This window comes from Trichogramma pretiosum, unplaced genomic scaffold (assembly GCF_000599845.2).
Source record: "Trichogramma pretiosum strain Unisexual culture from Peru unplaced genomic scaffold, Tpre_2.0 scaffold34, whole genome shotgun sequence".
Lineage (NCBI taxonomy): Eukaryota > Metazoa > Arthropoda > Insecta > Hymenoptera > Trichogrammatidae > Trichogramma > Trichogramma pretiosum.
Genome location: NW_019641683.1, coordinates 1,742,469 through 1,762,199, shown reverse-complemented (window position 1 = coordinate 1,762,199; position 19,731 = coordinate 1,742,469). Strand labels below are relative to the sequence as shown.

Sequence of the window (19,731 nt, the reverse complement as noted above, 5' to 3'; positions counted from 1 at the left end):
TTATCGCGCTCTGCTAATGTTGAGATTGAAGATAGAGACGATGGGAAGTATGATGCTATTTTTATTCCAGACATAAATGATTCAGGAGAATCTGACGTAGAATCAGATATAGAATCTGAAACAAACGTTTCATCTTCAAATAATTTTGATCGGGCATTTAGGATATCTTATCGTCGAGTTCTGGATAGCTATACTAACCACCAAAAGCATCTTGAACCTGACCATAAGTATGAGTGGACTGGTGGAGAAAAAAAATATGGAGAATGCCTTAAAAATGAAATTTTACTTTCTGATCATACAAAAGATATGATTCGAAATTTATCTGAAGTAGAGTTGTTTGAACTTTTTTTTTCCAAGGAAATCAAGAGCTATATCATTGAATGCACAAATATAAATGGTTACAAACTGACTAAAAACGATTTAGATATTTTTATAGGTAATATTAGTACTATCAACTTTTAATGAAAGGAAATCGCAAAAAGATTATTGGTCCAAAAATCCACTTCTCTCATGTCCAGCTGTTTCTTCAGCCATGTCTCGCGATAAATTTTTAAAAATAAAATCAAAATTGAAGATGAATAAATTAGAAGATAAAGATGAGAATGACAAAGCTTGGAAAGTTTACAAAGTTCTCGAAATTTTTCGAGGAAACAATTTGGTTTTTTTCTACCGCCTTAACTGTAGATGAAATGATGGTAAAGTTTCACGGTCGTACAAATTTACAACAGTTCATGAAAAATAAACCTGAACGATGGGGAATCAAAAAATGGGAAATAGCTAGTGCTGAAGGATATTTGTTTGACTGTGACATATATTGTGGTAAGGGATCAAACATTTATTCTTCCAAGAAAAAACCTGTACTCACAAAGTGTTCTTTAGGAAGCCGCGTAGTTCTTTCGATGACTCAAGACTTACTATTATCAATTGTACCTGGAAAATTGGATCGATACCACTTATATTTTGATAACTTTTTCACTAATCCTGATTTATTAATTCATTTGAAAACACGTGCATTGAAGGCTACGGGTACAGTACGAGTGAATAGAGTTAATGCAGTAAATAATCTAGATAAAAACGCCGAAAGAGGTGCTCATATTGTACAGTACGAAAAAAATAGTGGACTAAATTTCATTACTGCCATGGATTCTAAAGCTGTATCTGTGCTTTCAACGGCAGCAGGAGTTACTCCTTTATCTGATATGGATAGATTTTCATTTGATGAAATGAAAGATATTGCAGTACCATTTCCACACGCATTTAAAATGTACAACACGTTCATGGGTGGAGTTGATTCACATGATTCGCACTGTAGCAATTTGATGCCATGCATAAGAGCAAAACGATGGACGTGGCCCATCTTTATAAGACTCATTCAATCTTCAATGGCAAATGCAACTGTCCTTCGAAATTACGTGCATGAAACAAGAGGTTCCAAAGAACTCGCTATGAAAATTGCCGAGCATTATCTTTTGAAAGCAACAGTTAGACAAAAACACAATGAAGGGATTGCTGATTTGAAAAGAAATTGTGAGAACTACAGCAAATGTTCTGTAAGAACACAAAAAATATGTAAGGACTGCAATGTTCATGTATGTTCTGCATGTTTTAAAATTTTGCATCAATAAATGTAAAAAGGTGATGCGGTAGATAAAAAGAAAATTGAAAAAAAAATTTATAAAAAAATTGAAAAAAAAAAAAAAAAAACTTTCGGAATTTTTATCTCGAAAAAGAAGGACTTAAGGAAAAAATTTTACTGATGAAAAAGTTCTTAGAATTGATCAAAGAATACGCTAGAATTTTTTCAGATTTTTTTGAAAAATTTTTTCGATTTTTGAAAATTGAAAATTTTGAAAAATCAAAAAAAAATTCCGAAAAATCTGAAAAAATTCTAGCGTATTCTTTTCGTAGCGAACTTTTTCATCAATAAAATTTTTTCTTTAAACCCTTCTTTTTTGAGTTAAAAATTCGAGAAGTTTTTAAACAAATTTTGGTGTTCCAACCGCCATTTTGTTTACTTAAACTTTATTTTCTCCAATCTAAACCATAATAACTTTTAGTTTAGGGTCCATAGACGCTTAATTTGCACCCGAGACGCAAGGACTTCAACGATTTCCATGTGAAAATTTGAAAAGAAAAAAATTTTTTTTTTAAAAACCACGTTTTTTTTATAAAACCATCCATAACTTTTGACCGGTTAGTTATATCGAAAATCGGACACCGGATTTGAAAAGTACATTAAATTTTGCGTAGAATATGCTTACTCGCAATTTTTTCAGACCCCATTTTCAACAAAAATATAACGCCTGAAATAAGTATCGAAAAAGTGTCCGTCCCGGACTTAATGGGTTAATAGTTACCATTCTTATTGTCGACTTGACTTTCGTAAGCGATCATTATGGTTCGTAAATATTGTAGTAACCCTTTAAAAAAAACCACCATGAAGTAAAAAATTTGCGTCCTTTTACAAAAGATCTGAAACATGATTTTGAGGATATTTGTGATGCAGCCTAGCTTTGTGTACATTGCAGAGTAGAAATATATGCTTTGAAAAAAAATGGTAAGTTAAATAAATGTACGGATGATATGCACCGAGCTGGTGTTACCGTTTTGAATCAAATAATAGAAAAATTTTCTCTTGCCTCTACAAGAGTGGAGAGAATATTTCTGTTTACCCTTACCCCCAAATATGCTGGAACCGTCGTGATTTAATGCGAGAATTTGGTTGTACGGAGAGAGAAGCGCGACAATCCTCAGGTTTAGTATCTGAAAGTGGGATTCTCACCTATCCGAAAAAATATCACGTGGAGCCTTAGATCAAAATATGAAAAATTTAGAAGTCGAATTTTATATGCGAGACGATATGAGTCGTCCGATGGCTGGGTTTGGGGAAACAAAATCTATCAAGCAAGAAGATGGAGCACGAGTACATGCTCAAAAAAGAATGCTTCTAAGCTATATTAATGAATTGTATGCAATATCCATTAAAGAAAATAAAAATGTAAAAGTGAGATTAACAAATTTTACTAAATTTCGATCTAAACAATGTATTCTCGCTGGCTCAAGTGGTTCACATAACGTTTGCGTTTGCGTGCATCATGAAAACGTGAGGCTTATGTTGGACGCACTTGATTTAAATTTTTTGACCGAAAATGAGAAAGAACGTTTAAATAACTATAAAGACTGCATAAAACAGGTCGTTTGTAAAAAACCATCAGAGTCATGTTTTCTTGGTGAATGTTTAGATTGTCCAAATTTTGGTGATTTGAGGCAATTAATATTAAAATGTCTTGAATCTGAAAATATTAATGAAATTGAATATGAGGCGTGGCTATCAACTGATAGATGCACCATAGCAGTAGTAAAGAGTAATATTTATGAGTTTTTAGATTTATTGGGCGAGAAATTTTTCAATCCTTGAATAATAATTTAAAGTCGAATGAAGTTATTATATGTTTTGATTTTGCAGAGAACTACGCTTTTGTAGTACAAGACTCTGCTCAATCATTTCATTGGAATAATAATCAAGCGACGATCTTCACTGTATTAATTTATTATAAAAATGGAAAAAAAATGAAGCATAAGAGCTTGGTTACTATATCCGATAACTTAGCTCACGACACGGCTGCTGTTTATGAATACCAAAGTATTGTTATTCAACACATCAAAACATTATTTAAGCCAACCAGAGTATATTACCTTACCGATGGCGCAGGGCAACACTTCAAAAATAAAAACAGTTTTATTAATTTGAATTATCATGAACAAGATTTTGGGTTTCCTGCTAAATGGCATTTTTTTGCTACAGAACAAGGCGAAGGGCCATGTGATGGAATTGGGGCGAATATTAAATTCGGTGCGAGGCGTGCGCAAGTTTACAACGATTAACAAAAACCAAAATTTTAACGGCAAATGATTTGGCGCAATGGGCAAAAAATTATTGTAAAGAGACATCAATATTTTTCAGCCGAAAAGAAGATCAAAATCTGTCACAGTTAAAATTGGAAAGTAGGTATGCGCAAGCGAAAATGATACCTGGTACTTTGAACTATCATGCTTTTATTCCACAAAAAAATAATGAATTATTATTAAAAAAAACATCATTAACTGATAACTATAAACTTTTCACAAATAAAAGTAAAATTACTCAACCAGCTACTTCAAAAACAGTGTCCGTAAAAAAAGCAGTGACCAAAAATAAAAAAAAAAATGATTTTTTTCGTGTTTTACACACGTTTCCTGCATTCACACATGAAAAAAAATTGAAACAAATAAAAAAATGACACCATCGAAAAGCTGAGGAAAAAATACATCGAAATCGTGTTTTTGTTTATTATTGTGCGAGAAGTTTAACGCATAAACTGAGCGAGCAGAGTAGTAGCTCATCGACTGCCTCGCGCTGGCGCGCCGCGACGCTCGAAAACTGCCGACCTCGCGCTCTTTCCCTTTTCACCGCTCGGAAAAATCGAGAAAGTCCCTTTTTTTAGAGTCATTTCTTATGTAAAATCGCGAGATCTTTCTATTTAGCTACTCTAAAAGTCGATTGGAGTTGAACTCTAGAAGTTACAGCGTAGTTTACCTTCAACTCATTTTTTGAGGTTATGGAGGCATATTTTTGGATTTTTGACCCCACCAGTAGAAAGCTAAGGTAAAAAACTATCAAAAACCCATGTTGGTTTTTTTTCTGAATTTTATTTAACCCCTTGCGAGCGAGTTGAAACCCGAGCAATCCGGCCGTTTTGGCTGCCCGCGCGTGGCACTGGGGCATTACTCGCGTTTTTACCCATATGAGTGATTCTGACTAACTTTTAAAATAACGCCTAAAAAAATTTTTGATGAAAAATTTAGCGGCACAGTATCCGGAATGAATTTTTCTTGAATATTATCAACAAAGAATCCCAAAAATAACTTTGGGCTTTATTTTCCTCCATAGTCCATTTGGGAAACCCGATTTAAATGTGGGTCAAAATAAAACTTCTTCAAATTTTCGAATGACACCGATCTAGATGCGCTTTTGATATGTTATAGTACATGGTAAAAAAATCCTAAAGCCAAAATTTTACTCCCCATCCCCCCCTCCTACCCCCTCCACCCCTATAAACGTCCATTCTTTATTTATATTCATTCTGAAGCCCTGAAGTAATTAAAAAATCTGAAAAAATTCATAATAGTACATATCAACAAAACTAAGCACCTTGAATTTCTTCAGATTTTTCGAGGGCTTCAGGCCTTCAGATAAAATAATTAAAAATTTGGAAAATTTATATACGGCGATACGAGCCAATATCAAACTCGAAAATTTTTTTCTCTGTTTTATGCATTGAAAAACATGACCTTAAATTTCTTTGGATTTTTTCAAGTTTCCTTATGCACTTTTTGAAGCGAAAAAACCCCTTTTTCTTTCATGTGTTTTCATGTGACATTACTTATATCATCCCGCACATAATTATCTACGTAGGCGAATTGCGTAGTCATTATAAATGAATTAAATGTAAAATTTTTTTTTTACGGCCTTGCCCTTGATGATATAGCAAAATTTTTTAAATAAAAAAAGAAAGTGTGTGAAAAAAAATTATTTGTTGAATAATTTATTTATTCATGATAAGAAAAAAATTTTTCATGAAAAAAAATATATTTATAAAAATTTTTCATGAAAAAAAAAATTTTTTATAAAAATTGTTTATAAATTTCCCATGAAAAAAATTTTTTTTATAAATTAATTAATTTATTCATAGTAGAAAAAAATTTCATGAAAAAAAAATTTTTTTCAAAAATTTTTAAGTGATTAACGCAGGATTATCGAATGTTCAATCCAGCGTACAATTCTTATTAAATAAGGGACAGAGTTCTGGTTGGGCTCATTTTGTTCGTCTTTTCCAGCCCTTTTTAAACATGTATACAGATATAAAAAAAAACAATAGTCCATTGTAAAAAATGAAAATGTATAAAAAAAGCTAAAAGTTCAAATAATCCAGTACGCGCGGAAAACATTCTGGGAAATTTCCAATTTAGGAGGATCAAGTTCAGGTCACAAATTTTTCTAAAGTATGTGAATAAAGGAAGGTAACATGATAATTTCAGATCATTTGGTTAATAGTCCATTTTTTAAGAAGCTATCGAAAATTTATTTTATTCGCAGTACGTTTTTTGACTCAAGAGTAAAATCGATTTTCAAACGTGCGATACAAAAAGGACGGGCCACCAAAACGCTCAAAAATAAAAGTGTAGATCTCTCAAGTCTTCTTAAAGACCCTGATAAAATTTCAGAACTGTGCATGGTAAATTACCTGACTTACACATCAGTACGTGCAATTTTAAAAGTTAGTCAGAAACACTCATATACGATATAATTTGTCGCGTGTGTGCATTAGTGCTCGAAGTTTATTTGTTATCCAAGGTTTGGATGGTGAAGTAAATGTAACGCGTTTTGATAGTGCGAAACGGTCAAGAGTTCTGAGCATGCAATCGGTAATAGTTTCAACTATGGAATCTGGTGGAGAAGAGCAGAGTAAAGCAGCGTCTTGGGAATAATCAAGAGAGCATGCAGCAAAAGCGAGTTCAATTGGGTGGTTAAAGCAAGAGGGTCTTTTTTGGATATATGTCGAATTGATAAACTGCTTGTGCAGTTTGCACAGTGTGTGTGTTAAATAAAGATCACCAACGTTCTAAGAGAACATTAAGTGTTTTATTCATTGTTTTCCTCATCGTCCTTATCACGCCGATATCACCAACTCCAACAAATATGCAAGCCACGAAAAAAATCAATTCACGCGCCTTGGCAAGACAGGTGCGCCACAGTCTATAACCCTTTTCGGCCCAAAACGACCCAAACAACACGTCACTCTTCGGAGCTGTACAGTTTACGCAATTGGCGTTAGAAAAAAATGCAACCTACATATTTTTAAAGTTTGAAAGCTCTCCTTTTCAATGATGGTATTTAAATTGTGCTAAAAAGTTATTAACATAGAGAAAAATTAGTTTAAACAAAAAAAAGCACACTTTTTTTTCACGTTTTTTTGTTTTTAAACCAAATTTCAAATGTGTTTCGAGTTTGCCACGACCTTGGAAACACATTAAACCGTGGCAGAAATGTTTTACCTTTAAAATGACATAGATTTTGTACCAAAAATTTGCCGGGAAGTTAACAAAATGGCGTCTAGAATGCAACATTTTTTTGTATACTTTCATGAATTTTTTTCTCGAGTAACATCAACTTAAGGAAAAAATTACCAAGAACAAAAAAGTCTTAGAATTGCTCAAAGAATACACTGGAATTTTTTGAGCAATTTTTAAAGATTTGCAAAATTATGCAAATTGCAAAATTGTAAAAATGGCTCGAAAAATTCTGAAAAAATTCCAGTGTATTTTTTGAGTTATTCTAAGACTTTTTTATTCTTGGTGATTTTTTCCTAGAGTCGATATTTCTCGAGAAAAAAATTCATGAAAGTATACAAAAAAATGTTGCATTCTAGACGCCATTTTGTTAACTTCCCGGCAAATTTTTGGTACAAAATCTATGTCATTTTAAATGTAAAACATTTCTGCCACGGTTTAATGTGTTTCCAAGGTCGTGGCAAACTCGAAACACATTTGAAATTTGGTTTAAAAACAAAAAAACGTGAAAAAAAAGTGTGCTTTTTTTTGTTTAAACTAATTTTTATCTATGTTAATAACTTTTTAGCACAATTTAAATACCATCATTGGAAAGGAGAGCTTTCAAACTTTAAAAATATGTAGGTTGCATTTTTTTCTAACGCCAATTGCGTAAACTGTACAGCTTCGAAGAGTGACGTGTTATTTGGGTCGTTTTGAGCCGAAAAGGGATAAGTAGGCTAGGGCAATATAGGTGATGCAATGATGCAACCAGAGATGTCATCATCGGTACCGAAAATGTCTCGATTGGAGAGTTCTCTGAAACGAGGTGCATTCGCGAGAAAAGTGTCGCGAGTTGATGTAGATGAGAAGCGAATCACAATTGCGCGTGTGACTAGCGGGAGCTGAGCAGCATCAGGTGAGCCTGAGGCCTGGTCAACTGTTGAGGGGCCACTGGACGTCGAGACAGCCATTCGCGTACAGATATGACATGCGGCTTGAGACGGTCGAGCCCAAGAGAATTTAACACTTTCTCAGAATTGGAAAAACCAGACAAGTATCGACTCACCTCACCTCACAAGTATCAACTAGTGCAGTTTTTTGTGCATTATTTGCAAGAGGTGAGTTGATGGACGCGCGCTGAGCTATGAGCTCATTCTGAAGAGTACGTACAGAGTTATCAGTCAGCACCTGCCACTCTTTGAGTTGTCAAATCTCAGAGTCAAAGCGCTGATTGAGGTCGGCAATACTGGCAGTATTCTGAATAACTGCAGTGGAAAAATCATGATGAGCTCGTTTGAGATCGTTGATGTTTTGGTCGAGAGTATCGAGGTGCGAGTTTATGCTATAGACAATGGCCTTCATCCACGTCGGAGGTTGATCAGAGGTATCTGACATGACTGCAGAGCCACTCGCTAAACTGCCTGGAGAAGAGGATGATATACGCCAAACGCGTATTTTAGACGCGCACTGCAAGTCACGCCGAGGTTTGCGGACCGCGCCGTTTCCCAAACCAAAGCGAACTGCCGGCGGCGGTGGTGAGGGCCGCCGCTGCGTCGCGCGCCGTCCGCGCCGCGCTATATAAGCCGGCGCGCTAGGCCGCTGCTGGCATTCGCTCGCGAGCTCTTGAGCTGAGCACAACTCCTGGCCCATCCGGAGTTTGCACAACTCTCTGGCTTTCAGAGTCTTTGTAACTCGACGCGTTCGAGTTAAACAAAGTTGTTGGCTGGATAGGGACGAATTCACAATAAACGAATTTAACTTTGTCTCAGCAAAACACAACGACTTTTCTTTCCTCACTCCCTTCCCCGCCTTCTCATCCATTTCAGCCATTCGAAGCTTCGACAGTGGCCGCTAGGTGGCGCCGAGCCAGCACCCTCAAGCGACGTGTGCCCGCCAGCGCTTAAGTATCGGGCACTTCGAGCCTCGGTCAACTCGATTCCGATCGATCAGTAAGTGTTGCCTGGACCTTCCGGCACACTAAGCAGCGGCGCCGACCCGGATCAATCGACCTTGCTGGGATTGCGATTGCCACGGACCATATCGAGCTTGGGTTTCAACTGCCACATTGACCGCCAAGGACAGAGTTGGAACTCTGAAACGTATCATCGATCTCGGTCCTTTTCAGGACCCCAAACGTAGGCCTCGATCTTTTAGCCAAGATCGACGCGCTGTTCAGTCAACTGTAGAGTTAAGAACTCTACAGTTCTCTACGGCACTTAAGGCCGTTTTCAGGGCCACCGTTCGAATTACATGGAACTTTTATAAGTTCAATCGCCAGCCGACTTTTGAGTTTTAGAGTTATAAACTCTAAAACTCTTTGGCCACTAGCCTTCCAAGGCAACTGTTCGAAAGCCATCAGACTTTTGATAAAGTCTGATGCGAACCGGCTTCTCGAGTTTTAGAGTTAGAAACTCTAAAAAACTTTTGACCATTAGCCTTTCGAGGCAACTGTTCGAAAATCATCAGACTTTCTTTAGAGTCTGATGCAAACCAGCTTCTCGAGTTATAGAGTTATAAACTCTAAACTCTTTTGTCTACTAGCCTTCCGAGGCTATCGTTCGAAAGCCATCAGACTTTTGTTAAAGTCTAATGCCAACTAGCCTCTTCAGTTACGGAGAATAAACTCTGAAACTCCCTGGGCTACCGGCCTTTTCAGGGCCATCGATCAAAGGTTCTCGACTTGGTCTAAAACCGATATCGGCCGTCTTATCGCTCTCCCCCCACCCCTAGGGCCACGAGTATATAAGACGGCAACATGACGAGCCTCACTCACTCTCGATCTCACTTCCGAGCGAAGAACACGTCTGGACTTTCCGACTGTTTAACACTCTGCCATCGTGGATCCCTCGAACGCACCACCTAGCAACGGTCCTTCTCAGGACCTCCGTCTCAATTTCGACTCGGAAACTGCTAGCGACGACGAGAGATATCTCCGTTTCCGCGAGGCGAGACCAACTGTCGAACGTTCGCCTCCTGAGCGCCTACGTTCGATAGTTGTCATCCCGCCGGGCAGCGGACTTAATCGTCGCAACAATGAGGGCCAGGCTTGTCTCCGGCATCCGACTCGGCCCGAACTCTCTGTACCACCAGCACGCGCTCCTCGAGCCAAGTCGCCAGGTTTAAGGCAGCCAATAGCCCGCCGACCTCAAGGCAGCTCACTATCACCGTACCTTCGAGAGAATCCGCCGGTCCCGTTTCACCTACACCGGACAGTGAAACTCCGGCTGGAGCCATCTGCTTCTCCCCGTCCTCGGCCACGCATCCGGACACCACCAAGGTCGCCCGAAGTTCCAGCCAAGCGCCATTTCGCGCTGGCCTTCTTGCCAGCATCGAAGGATTCGCCATCTCAACGACCATCAGCTCTCGCTCGCCTAGGACCCTCGCCACAAGTACCAACTACACTTGCCGCGCCTTACCAACCCGCAACAAGTCAGACAGCGGACGAAAGGCGGACGGCACGCGCTCTCCAACGACAGCAGCGGAATTACAAGAGGTCAATCGCGCAGAAACTTAAGAAGGCTGGTCAAAAGTAACAGCCCGATCAAAAAAACAAACGGTCCTTTTCAGGACCACAAAACGTCCAAGGCCAAAGGAACACCACCGTTCGCTCACTTTAACAAGGATATATTAGCTGTTTTTTTAATTTTTTTAGACGCAGTACAGGTAGTGATGAGCGCGTGCGCTTCACGGGGAGCGCGGGTAGAGCTGGTGGTTTATGCGAACGAGACAGGTGTGAAGAGGTGATGGGTGGTTGGTGCTTATGAGGTGAAGATGAGACCAGTGTAGGGCGATGACAATTGGCGCAGACAGTTGGTTTAGAGTTCGATTTCACACAGTGTATACGGAGAGAAAAATGTAGAGATATTCCTAAGCGTGACCACAGAATTTTTGCAGCGCTGCGGTTCGGTGCGAATTTACTGTGGTGATCAAGCGAACTTCGCAAAGTCAACACGAGAATTTCGCATGCCACGCTGTCTTGAGATAATCTCAAGAGCACACGGGATTTTCCTGTTGCCGGTTGGGATTCGTCTTTACAGCAATCGTGAATTTTTTGTGCTGTATATTTGTTGTGCTATGTACACTGCCGGTTCAATATTCAAGTGAGTATAATATTTATTGACTATAATCTGTTTTATAACCTATATTATTATATTACTAATGTACATTCGACGTATAACTCTTAATAGCTTGCCGTTCTTAACCTAATCATGAATTTCCACCCGAACTCCTCTATTTCGTCATTTACATCAATAAACGGTTAATATTGCATTTTTTACGTCGTTTTGATTTTTCATGACTAGATTATATTCTAATTTTACACATTTATGTTTACAGATTTTATAGACCTTTCCAATGCACGGCCTCGCTATTATTTGGATAAAGAACAATCATTACAGCAACAGCAGCAAACCCAGTATCAGCCACAGCCGCAACAAACCCAGTATCAGCAACAGCAGCAAACGCAGTACCAGCACCAGCAGAACATCATAGAGTATCAACAACAATATCAGCAACCTGAGCAACAACAACAAACCAAACATCACCAGCAGCAGCCACAACAACAGCAACAACAACAACAACATCAACAACAACAACAGGAACGTATTTCCAATTACGTTTATCAAACGTTGAAAAAAACTGGAGCTGGTGAATTTCTCTTAGAAGCGTATGATTTTAAAATTAAAAATGAAGAAACGGTAGCGCTTATGAAATGCCCACCCTTTTCGATTAGCAAAGTTTCAACCATTCTAGTATGAAATGAGAAATTTATTACAAGATCTTGCGTGTAAGTATTTTATGATAGTATAATGGTAACATTCAAGATTACATGGATTTCATTTTCTAATTGATTTATTGCTTGTTTATTTACTGTTCTAGTATATCTCCTGATCGCTTTGAAGAATTAACTGTGAGTGCTCATCAACTTTTTCCTACAATCCCAAAAGATTGTTTTTATAGTAAGAGAAGCTCTGACTGCAATGTCAGTGGAAGTCTACACAGTAGCTACAAGTCAATAAATGCTAAGCATAATGCTTTGATAAAAACTCCTCGCTCAAGTAAGAAGAGAAAAGACACAAGTGAAGGTTCGTGCAAGTGTTGTGTATTACTTAAATTGAAGTATTTTGTGTAAAAATATTAATATCTTGGAACTACTCATTTTTAGTGACAGAAGAATTCACAGAAAGAAAAAAATTCGCAAAATGAAATGAGCGAAATTGATTCTGCATACACTAATCAATGGGGTGAGACAGCTGTCCAAGAAAGATTAAAATTTTACCAAAATAACAAAATTTCAACAATATTTCATACTCTGCCGAACATAACCCAACCATTAGAATACTTTTTGGTAAATAACTTGAAGTATTTTTCGCAATTACGCAATTTTTTTCCAAAGGCTCAAAGGGAGCTTACAGTTTGCTTTCTTTAATGTTTCTATTTACACTATTAGGTTGTAAATATGACAATTTTTTTTGTATTTATTGTAAAGTACTTTGTGCAGTTATATGCATCAGTATTAGCTTGAGTAAATTTGATTTAAAAAATGTAAGCCACCTTGGAGCCCTGAACTCTGAAATGCATTTGTATTCATATAAAACTATTGTACTTATGCAGATACAAGCTGATTACTCCAAATTTTTTGATGAATCAAGTGAATCAAAATGATCCGAAAATGGCCCTCTCTTTCTGAAAAAATTTTTAAAAACGAGCAAAGAAAAAAGCTCCCCGTTGTGCTGATTGCAAAAGTTATTTGAATGATAATAATGATTGCATAACTAGTGGTAAGAATCTCTCATTTTATAAATATACTGATATTATCAAGTAAATGTAATATTATGTATACATAATTTGTAACTTAATTTTTCAGATTTTTTTTTTTTTTTTTTTTTTTAATGGGAGCGATGGGCTCAGTTTATTTAAATAAAAAAAAATGTATTACAATACATTTGCGTATTTTTGTTACATATGTTATGTAAGGCAAGAGGTGGAGAAATAAATATATGATGTATAAAACCAAAAGTATGAAAGGCCCATCGACATCTTCTTCTGCCCCTGTTTGACCCCCGCGGGACCGCCGTTGGGCATTACTTCGCGGGGAGAGGCTGGGCTGGTGCATCGAGCTCGTCACGTTTGCACTGTTTTGTTATTTCGTCTTCTTCATGCCGCGTCGTCCAGTCATCTTCTTCTGGCCATCTCTTCGGCTCTCAGACTCGTTATGACTGAATGGGCGAAGGTGGCTACCGCGAGCCAGTTTTTTTTCGTCTACTAGCATGAGCTGGACGATATTTTCTGGTCTGGCAATTTCTTGAAGCTGGCGATGGAGCTTTTCTCTTCCCTCCTCAAATCGGATGCAATTGAAGAAAACGTGCTCTGCGTTTTCGACCGTGTTGGGACAGACCGGAAAGTCTGCGCTGGCGTTGTGGTCGTAGCGTTGGCTGTGATGTTTGAAATAGCCGTGGCCCGTCAGGAGCTGGGTAAGGTGATAGTCTACCTCTCCGTGTCTCCTCTCTATCCACGGCCTGACGTTCGGAATCAGCCTATGCGTCCATCGTCCCTTTGATGAAAGATCCCACCGGCTCTGCCATCTTCTTAATGTCTCCTGGGACAAGGTGTGGTTCGTACACATAAGAATTGTACACAATTAATTTTGTACACGAGGTGAAGTGTACAAAAATTGTACACACTTTTTTCGTACACATGTTTTTTGTACACACACGCTTTTTTTCATTTAATTTTGATTGCGCTCTTCCTACAAATTTATTAATTTGTAATATGAAAATACATGAGAAAGATGCCTATTCTTATCCACATAGGTTGATTTGAGTGCCTCATACGGTGCAGCAGGTCGTATATAAAACTCGGCGGCGATTTATCAGAAAAAGTCGAGATTTTGCTTGATCACCACATCAAGTCAATAAGTAAACTAGGTCAAAAATTAAGCTCGATGATGATTAATACAGCAGTGAACGTATAAAAACGCGACTTTTCGGCCCGGGCGGCAGCTTTTTCGGCGCGCAGTACCCCGCGTGGCGCAAAATCTTGCGTTTTTACACGTTCACCGCTGTATTATTCAGCTAGTAAAAATAAAATGTACTCTCTGGAAAAAATACATTTCGATGGAAAATTTCGTTACCCGTCGATTTTCCCGAGGAAAATGAAAAATATCAGAAAATCCGACTACACCACGTGAAAGCTGAGAAAAAAACGCATAAAAACCATATTTTTAATTATTTTTCTAGTTTAATTACATTGTCATTTGTACGAGTTGCGATTACAGCGAGCCACGAGTCGCGCGTTTGGGTGGCCGGACGAGATTCGATACCTGATTTTTCAATGAAACTTCAAACGCCTGTAACTTTGGTTCTAATGAACGCAGATAGGTTTTATTACCCTCAAATTAAAGGTCTTGATCTCTACTTTGACGTTAACATATCTAAGATAATCGTCTACGCTCAGTTTTGTTGTAAAATATCGAAAAACAACGCTTATATGCTGTATTTTTTTAGTATATCGTGTATGCACAATCCAAAATTCTTTTCGGAGGGTTCCTGTAAGTATTGGTTACTCATTATGGATGTACCAAGAAGTGAAACCCGTCGCTAATGCCAAGGTTTAGCGATTATAAGTGGTTTAAAACTTCAATTTACATTTTTTTTAAATTTACCCATGTTATTTAAATGGGAAAAAAGCTGACTCGTGTGACACTATCTAGAGTTAATTAATCTCGATCGGACAGTGATTTTCTTTCATTGTGAGCCAAATGATGAGCTTTCAAGGGGTGAGAGCGAGGATTGGTGCAGAAAATGGCTTTCGTCCTTTCAAGTAAGATACCTCGATTTTACATGATAAAAGTACGATTTCAATCGATCAAGAAAATTTCCACCCCTCGTAATGTGCCCACGGTCGAGTTCAAGTCGTTCAGATGATTGTGTTCGTCATTTCAGGTAAAATGCTTCGTTTTTTAATAATTCATTTATTACTTAGACGATCGAGTGCATTCTCAGATTTTTTGATGTGCCCACGGTCGCGTCAAAGCTATATAGCTTGATTTGATATCATATGACACTGTCTCTGATTATCGAATTTAGCTATTTTTCATTTAAAATTTTTCTTGCATTCTTTTTTTCTTATTGTGAAAATGGCTTTTTATCTCAAAAAACATATTCACGTCGAAGAAAAAAACAATCGATCTGGTAAAAGAAAGACTAGATCAGTTGCTATCATCTCTATCTCCGTGCTCGTGCTTAAGTTGAAGAATTCTTAACCATGGTCGATTTTGGATTTACTCCAATGGAGCAGTTGTGGGCTCAATTTTATTTAACGGAAGCGTTGATTGCTGGAACAAGGAAATTCGAGGAAGAGCACTACTCGGTACTTTCGGCTGATTGTGCCGATTTCAATATCATTTTTACAAACGCGGCGGAGTATTTGTACATGTTCCCGAATGAATTTCCTCGCCGTTACTTCACCGGTAAGTTTTTTAATAATCTTATTACTACTCGTAACTTTTCATTGCTTAGTCTTTTTGCGTGAAGTAAAAATTTTTTATTTTCATTCTAACCTTTTTAACTGAATAAGCTCATATCGACACGAAGTGTAACACGGTTATGTGTTGATTTGAATGCAGTAGTATTACTTTCCGTCGTGAGAGTCGATATGCAACTCATTAAATATCATTTTACCATATAAAAATATAAAAATTTACAAAATATTAACAATGTGAATTTTTATTGTATATTGCAGGGAAGAACATCCGACGATTGTTTTTGGACGCGCGTCTTCTTCACCATCAATGGAGGCAAGAAGAAACCTTATCCACGGATGACCTCGAATTGGTGACGTCCTATAGAATGTTCTACGCTGAGTTACATCTTGAACACAATCATTATTTAGAAACACTGAGTTTGACGGCTCATAAATATATATAAATGTTCATCGAAACTTTTAATATTGTTTTAAAAAATGTTATTTCGACGAAAAATGAATAAATTGTGTTCAAATTTCAAAATATGTCCTGCTCTCAGTCAATCTCCTTTGAAAAGGCGATCGCTCGACAAAAAAAGGCAACAAAATAATAGCTTTCGAAGATGCGCGCGACTTTTCGAGCCTTCGTACAGGCATAGTATTATAAGGCTCGAGAGAAAAACCTTTGCGCGTTTCTATATCGTCTGAGTCTTTTGACTGGCGCTAGTGCGCAGTGCACAGTCGGTGCATATACGTATATATATGGTGCATTATTTCAAAAGCGTGATATGACATGTCGTGTTATTGTAGCTATTAGAAAACTTTAAAAAAATGAAAACTAAGACGGTAGAACCTTTCATTTTACCGAATTTTACCTTCCGCAACTATAAAATTTCCATAAAAAAAGACCACATTGATTTGCCAGCCGGATAAACACACAAAATGTCCCCTCCGTGACCTGTCCTGAACTCAGAATCGATTGTTTTCACTCATTAAAAATATTTTTACAAATATCCAGCAATATTATGATACATGGGCCTTATTCTATACATCCTAAAGAAAGTTTTTTCGTATCACTCGTCATCTTAAATAGTCTCAAAACAATTATACATAAGTAACAAATGTGTCCTTAAATTATGTGAAATTTTACATCATTACAAATATAGTGCCAGTAAACGTGCTAGACATTAATTTTGACCTCTCTAATATACGAGGGTCATCTTTCAGAACTAAGGTACTCGATTATTACCCGTAGAATATTCAAATCTTTGTTGCAGCTTCGCTATAATAATACTTGCACACGAAAATCGTACTAGTAAAATAAAGTGTCCCCTCCGTGATCGACGAGTTTTTGAGCTAGCACTTTTTATTTTTGAATCTAGTGGCGTAAAAACGTTTTTTTTTTACAAACAATTTTTGTGCGTGATCGTAAAAAAAATTTTCAACTTTGTTGTCGTCGTGAAATTTGATTAAAGTGCGATTTGTCCCCTCCGTGAGTGTCCCCTCCGTGACAAATTTTCATGTTTGCAATAAGAAAATAAGAGCGCGTCCAGCATAAGTCGGCCACCCCGCGCGATTACAGCATTTTTGGCCGAAAGTGTCGTATGTTTAGCTCGCTCGGAAACGTTTACCAAGAGTCAGAAAAAAAATCCAAACCCATGGATCGATAGATTTTTTCCTTCTCTTTTTAGTGGTGTAGCTTAAAAAATTCTTAAAAATTGATTTTGAGGTTAAAACTCGACTTGAATGTTTAAGTCTATTTTCCCAAAAAATGTATCCTCCGATTTCAAAATAAACTGCACCAATCGAAAGAGGAGGCAAAAATCTATCGAAAACAATGTTTTCCAGGATGGAGAAATGATAAGAAGTATTAAAGATATCGAGATGAATAGCGCGGGACGGCGCGCGCGGGCCCGTTTTCCGTGCGCCAGCGGCGGCAGGAATTTTTTGAATTCCTTGTCAAATTTTAATAAAGTTTGACCGTCGCAAAATTTCGATTGGAGCTTCCTAGCTCATTCTAGAGCATAACAAAGATTAATGCGAAATTCTGAAGACATCTGAAAAAAATTTAAATATGATTTAAATACATTTATTTTTTTTTTTTAGTCACCGGTTTTCCAGATTTTTTGGGGAGGCCAGAACTTTTAGCGCGAGACTCATTCAACGCGTAATATATAGATATTTGAAAAAATGAGTAATATTTAAAAACTAGAACAAATTTACAATTTACTCATACATAATTATGTGCGACTTTCTTTTGCCAAGAGCTCGATGTCGACTTATAAACGAATAACAAGCTGGAAAAATGATAAAAGTTGATACTTTTAATCATGCTAGCTTCGTTGTAATTATTTAATCCACATTTTTATTTGCATAAAATTCAAGTACAGATCAATACCTTTAAAATGAGTACCCTAGAGTCAGAAAATATTGGTTATTGGCCGAGATATGGACGCGATAGTCCGAGCGCTGCGCACCGGCCTTGTCCGGTATCGTTATTTTTTACTATTTTAACAATATCTCCGGTTCTATTGGTCGTATCAAGACGAATAAAAAAAGGAAATTTTCGTCTTTTTGTTTACAATAAAATGAAAATAAATTGTTTTGGTAAAAATTCAATAGGTTAGGAGTTATAGCCGTATAAACAATTAATTTGTTTATAACAAATTACTCGACCATCTGAGCGAGGTGAGAGTTGAAAATTCGGATTCAGCGGGTCAAAATACGTAGAAAACACTTCGTTTTTTGTGGGACCTGCCAATGCACACGAAACCCCCTCAGCGCCTAGACTAAGCCGATCCAACGTCAAGGCGCCGAAGATTTGGGGTTAGTTCTTAAGATTATTTGCGAGTCATTGGTCGACGCGACTGCCGGGTCGCGGGCGTGTGATTGTGTGTGTTCGAGCTTGGCTGACGAGTATCGCAGCGGCGATACGCAGCAAGCAGAGTATTGGTGTGCGTATGTGTACGTCGACATCCGGGCCGGTCGCACCAAGGCGGATCGCCCGCGGCCAAGTACGAAACGCATCGTCAAGATCAACGTGCGAGTGCCACGTCGCGTCGGTACACGTGTACTCGACATTGTCGCATAGATCGCGCGCGCAGCGGCCATATTGGCTCGGCCGATTAGGCTTATATCACGAGATACGATAGACGCGAGCGCCAAGCGCGCCCCTGGTGGGCAAAGTCGGAAGTAAAGTTAAGTCAAACTTGTGCCTCGTCGCGTATCATTGTAAGTTATCGCCCGTTGGGCAATTTGAAGTGGTTTTTCGGCCAGTTGGGCCTTGAATTGAATAAAGTACCATATTTAATTTACGATATAGCCTATTTATTTCGCGACATTACTTTTCGCAGTTTTCAGCAGAAGTTGCCGGAATTCAACGGTGAGTCAGCGAGTCTACAGCAAGCTCGCACTGACGACGGGCCCAATATCCCCTCTGAAAGTAAGTGACCAGGTAAGGCGGTCCCATAATAAATTTATTCGACGGCAGGTGATTTGCTGCTTTTCCCCACCCCGGGGTCAGCCGTCCGTCGCAACATTGTAAGCGCGCTCCGCGCAGTAGATCATTCCGAGTCTGCAGACAGAGCGGTTGCTTCCAACGCAACCCCAATAAATCGCTTAAACAGTACCCAAGAGTTTTTCCTTCCTTGCCACCTTCGTACCTCAACATCATCCTCGGGAGTTAAAGTCACGATACCAACAATATTATACTGCCCGCAATTAAACAAAAGTCAAATGTTCAATGTTCGTTTTTTAATACAAAAGCATAACCATCTTTATTGCGATTTTTTTGGTCAATTAAAGCCAAAGATGCACTTGTGGATTCATTATTCCCGACTCCTTTATCTTATTGGCCCTTTAATTCAATTTTCAAGCATGAAATTCGAGCGATAAAATAAGAAATTAAAAGAAGTAGATGTAGGTACAACTTCAAATATTAATTTACCAATGACTATAGCGATAAGAAATCAACTACAATTCTGCCATTCATTTGAATATGTACCATTAGCAGAAAATTCACTTACTAAAACAGATTTGGGAGAACCTGTTAAAAATAATTTTTTTCAATCAATATTTCCAAAAAATGAAAATATAACAAAACTTAAGCGTTTCGAATTACGAAATAAAATATTTATCGATGGTACAGTGTTTGTCGCCGAAATCAATGATGACAGT

At 37.8% G+C, this 19,731-nt stretch overlaps 1 protein-coding gene across 1 annotated transcript; it reads left to right on the top strand.

Moving 5' to 3' along the window:
* The first annotated feature begins 596 nt into the window (after positions 1–596).
* LOC106655968 (piggyBac transposable element-derived protein 3-like) lies at positions 597–1,625 on the top strand. The gene has a single exon (XM_014376992.2). It carries the CDS (start codon positions 597–599, stop codon positions 1,623–1,625), a length of 1,029 nt encoding a protein of 342 aa, XP_014232478.2.
* The last annotated feature ends 18,106 nt before the right edge of the window (positions 1,626–19,731 follow it).

Bases quoted from the DNA above. Each gene is read 5' to 3' on its own strand.
- LOC106655968 (XM_014376992.2), top strand. From the start codon at position 597: ATGAGAATGACAAAGCTTGGAAAGTTTACAAAGTTCTCGAAATTTTTC.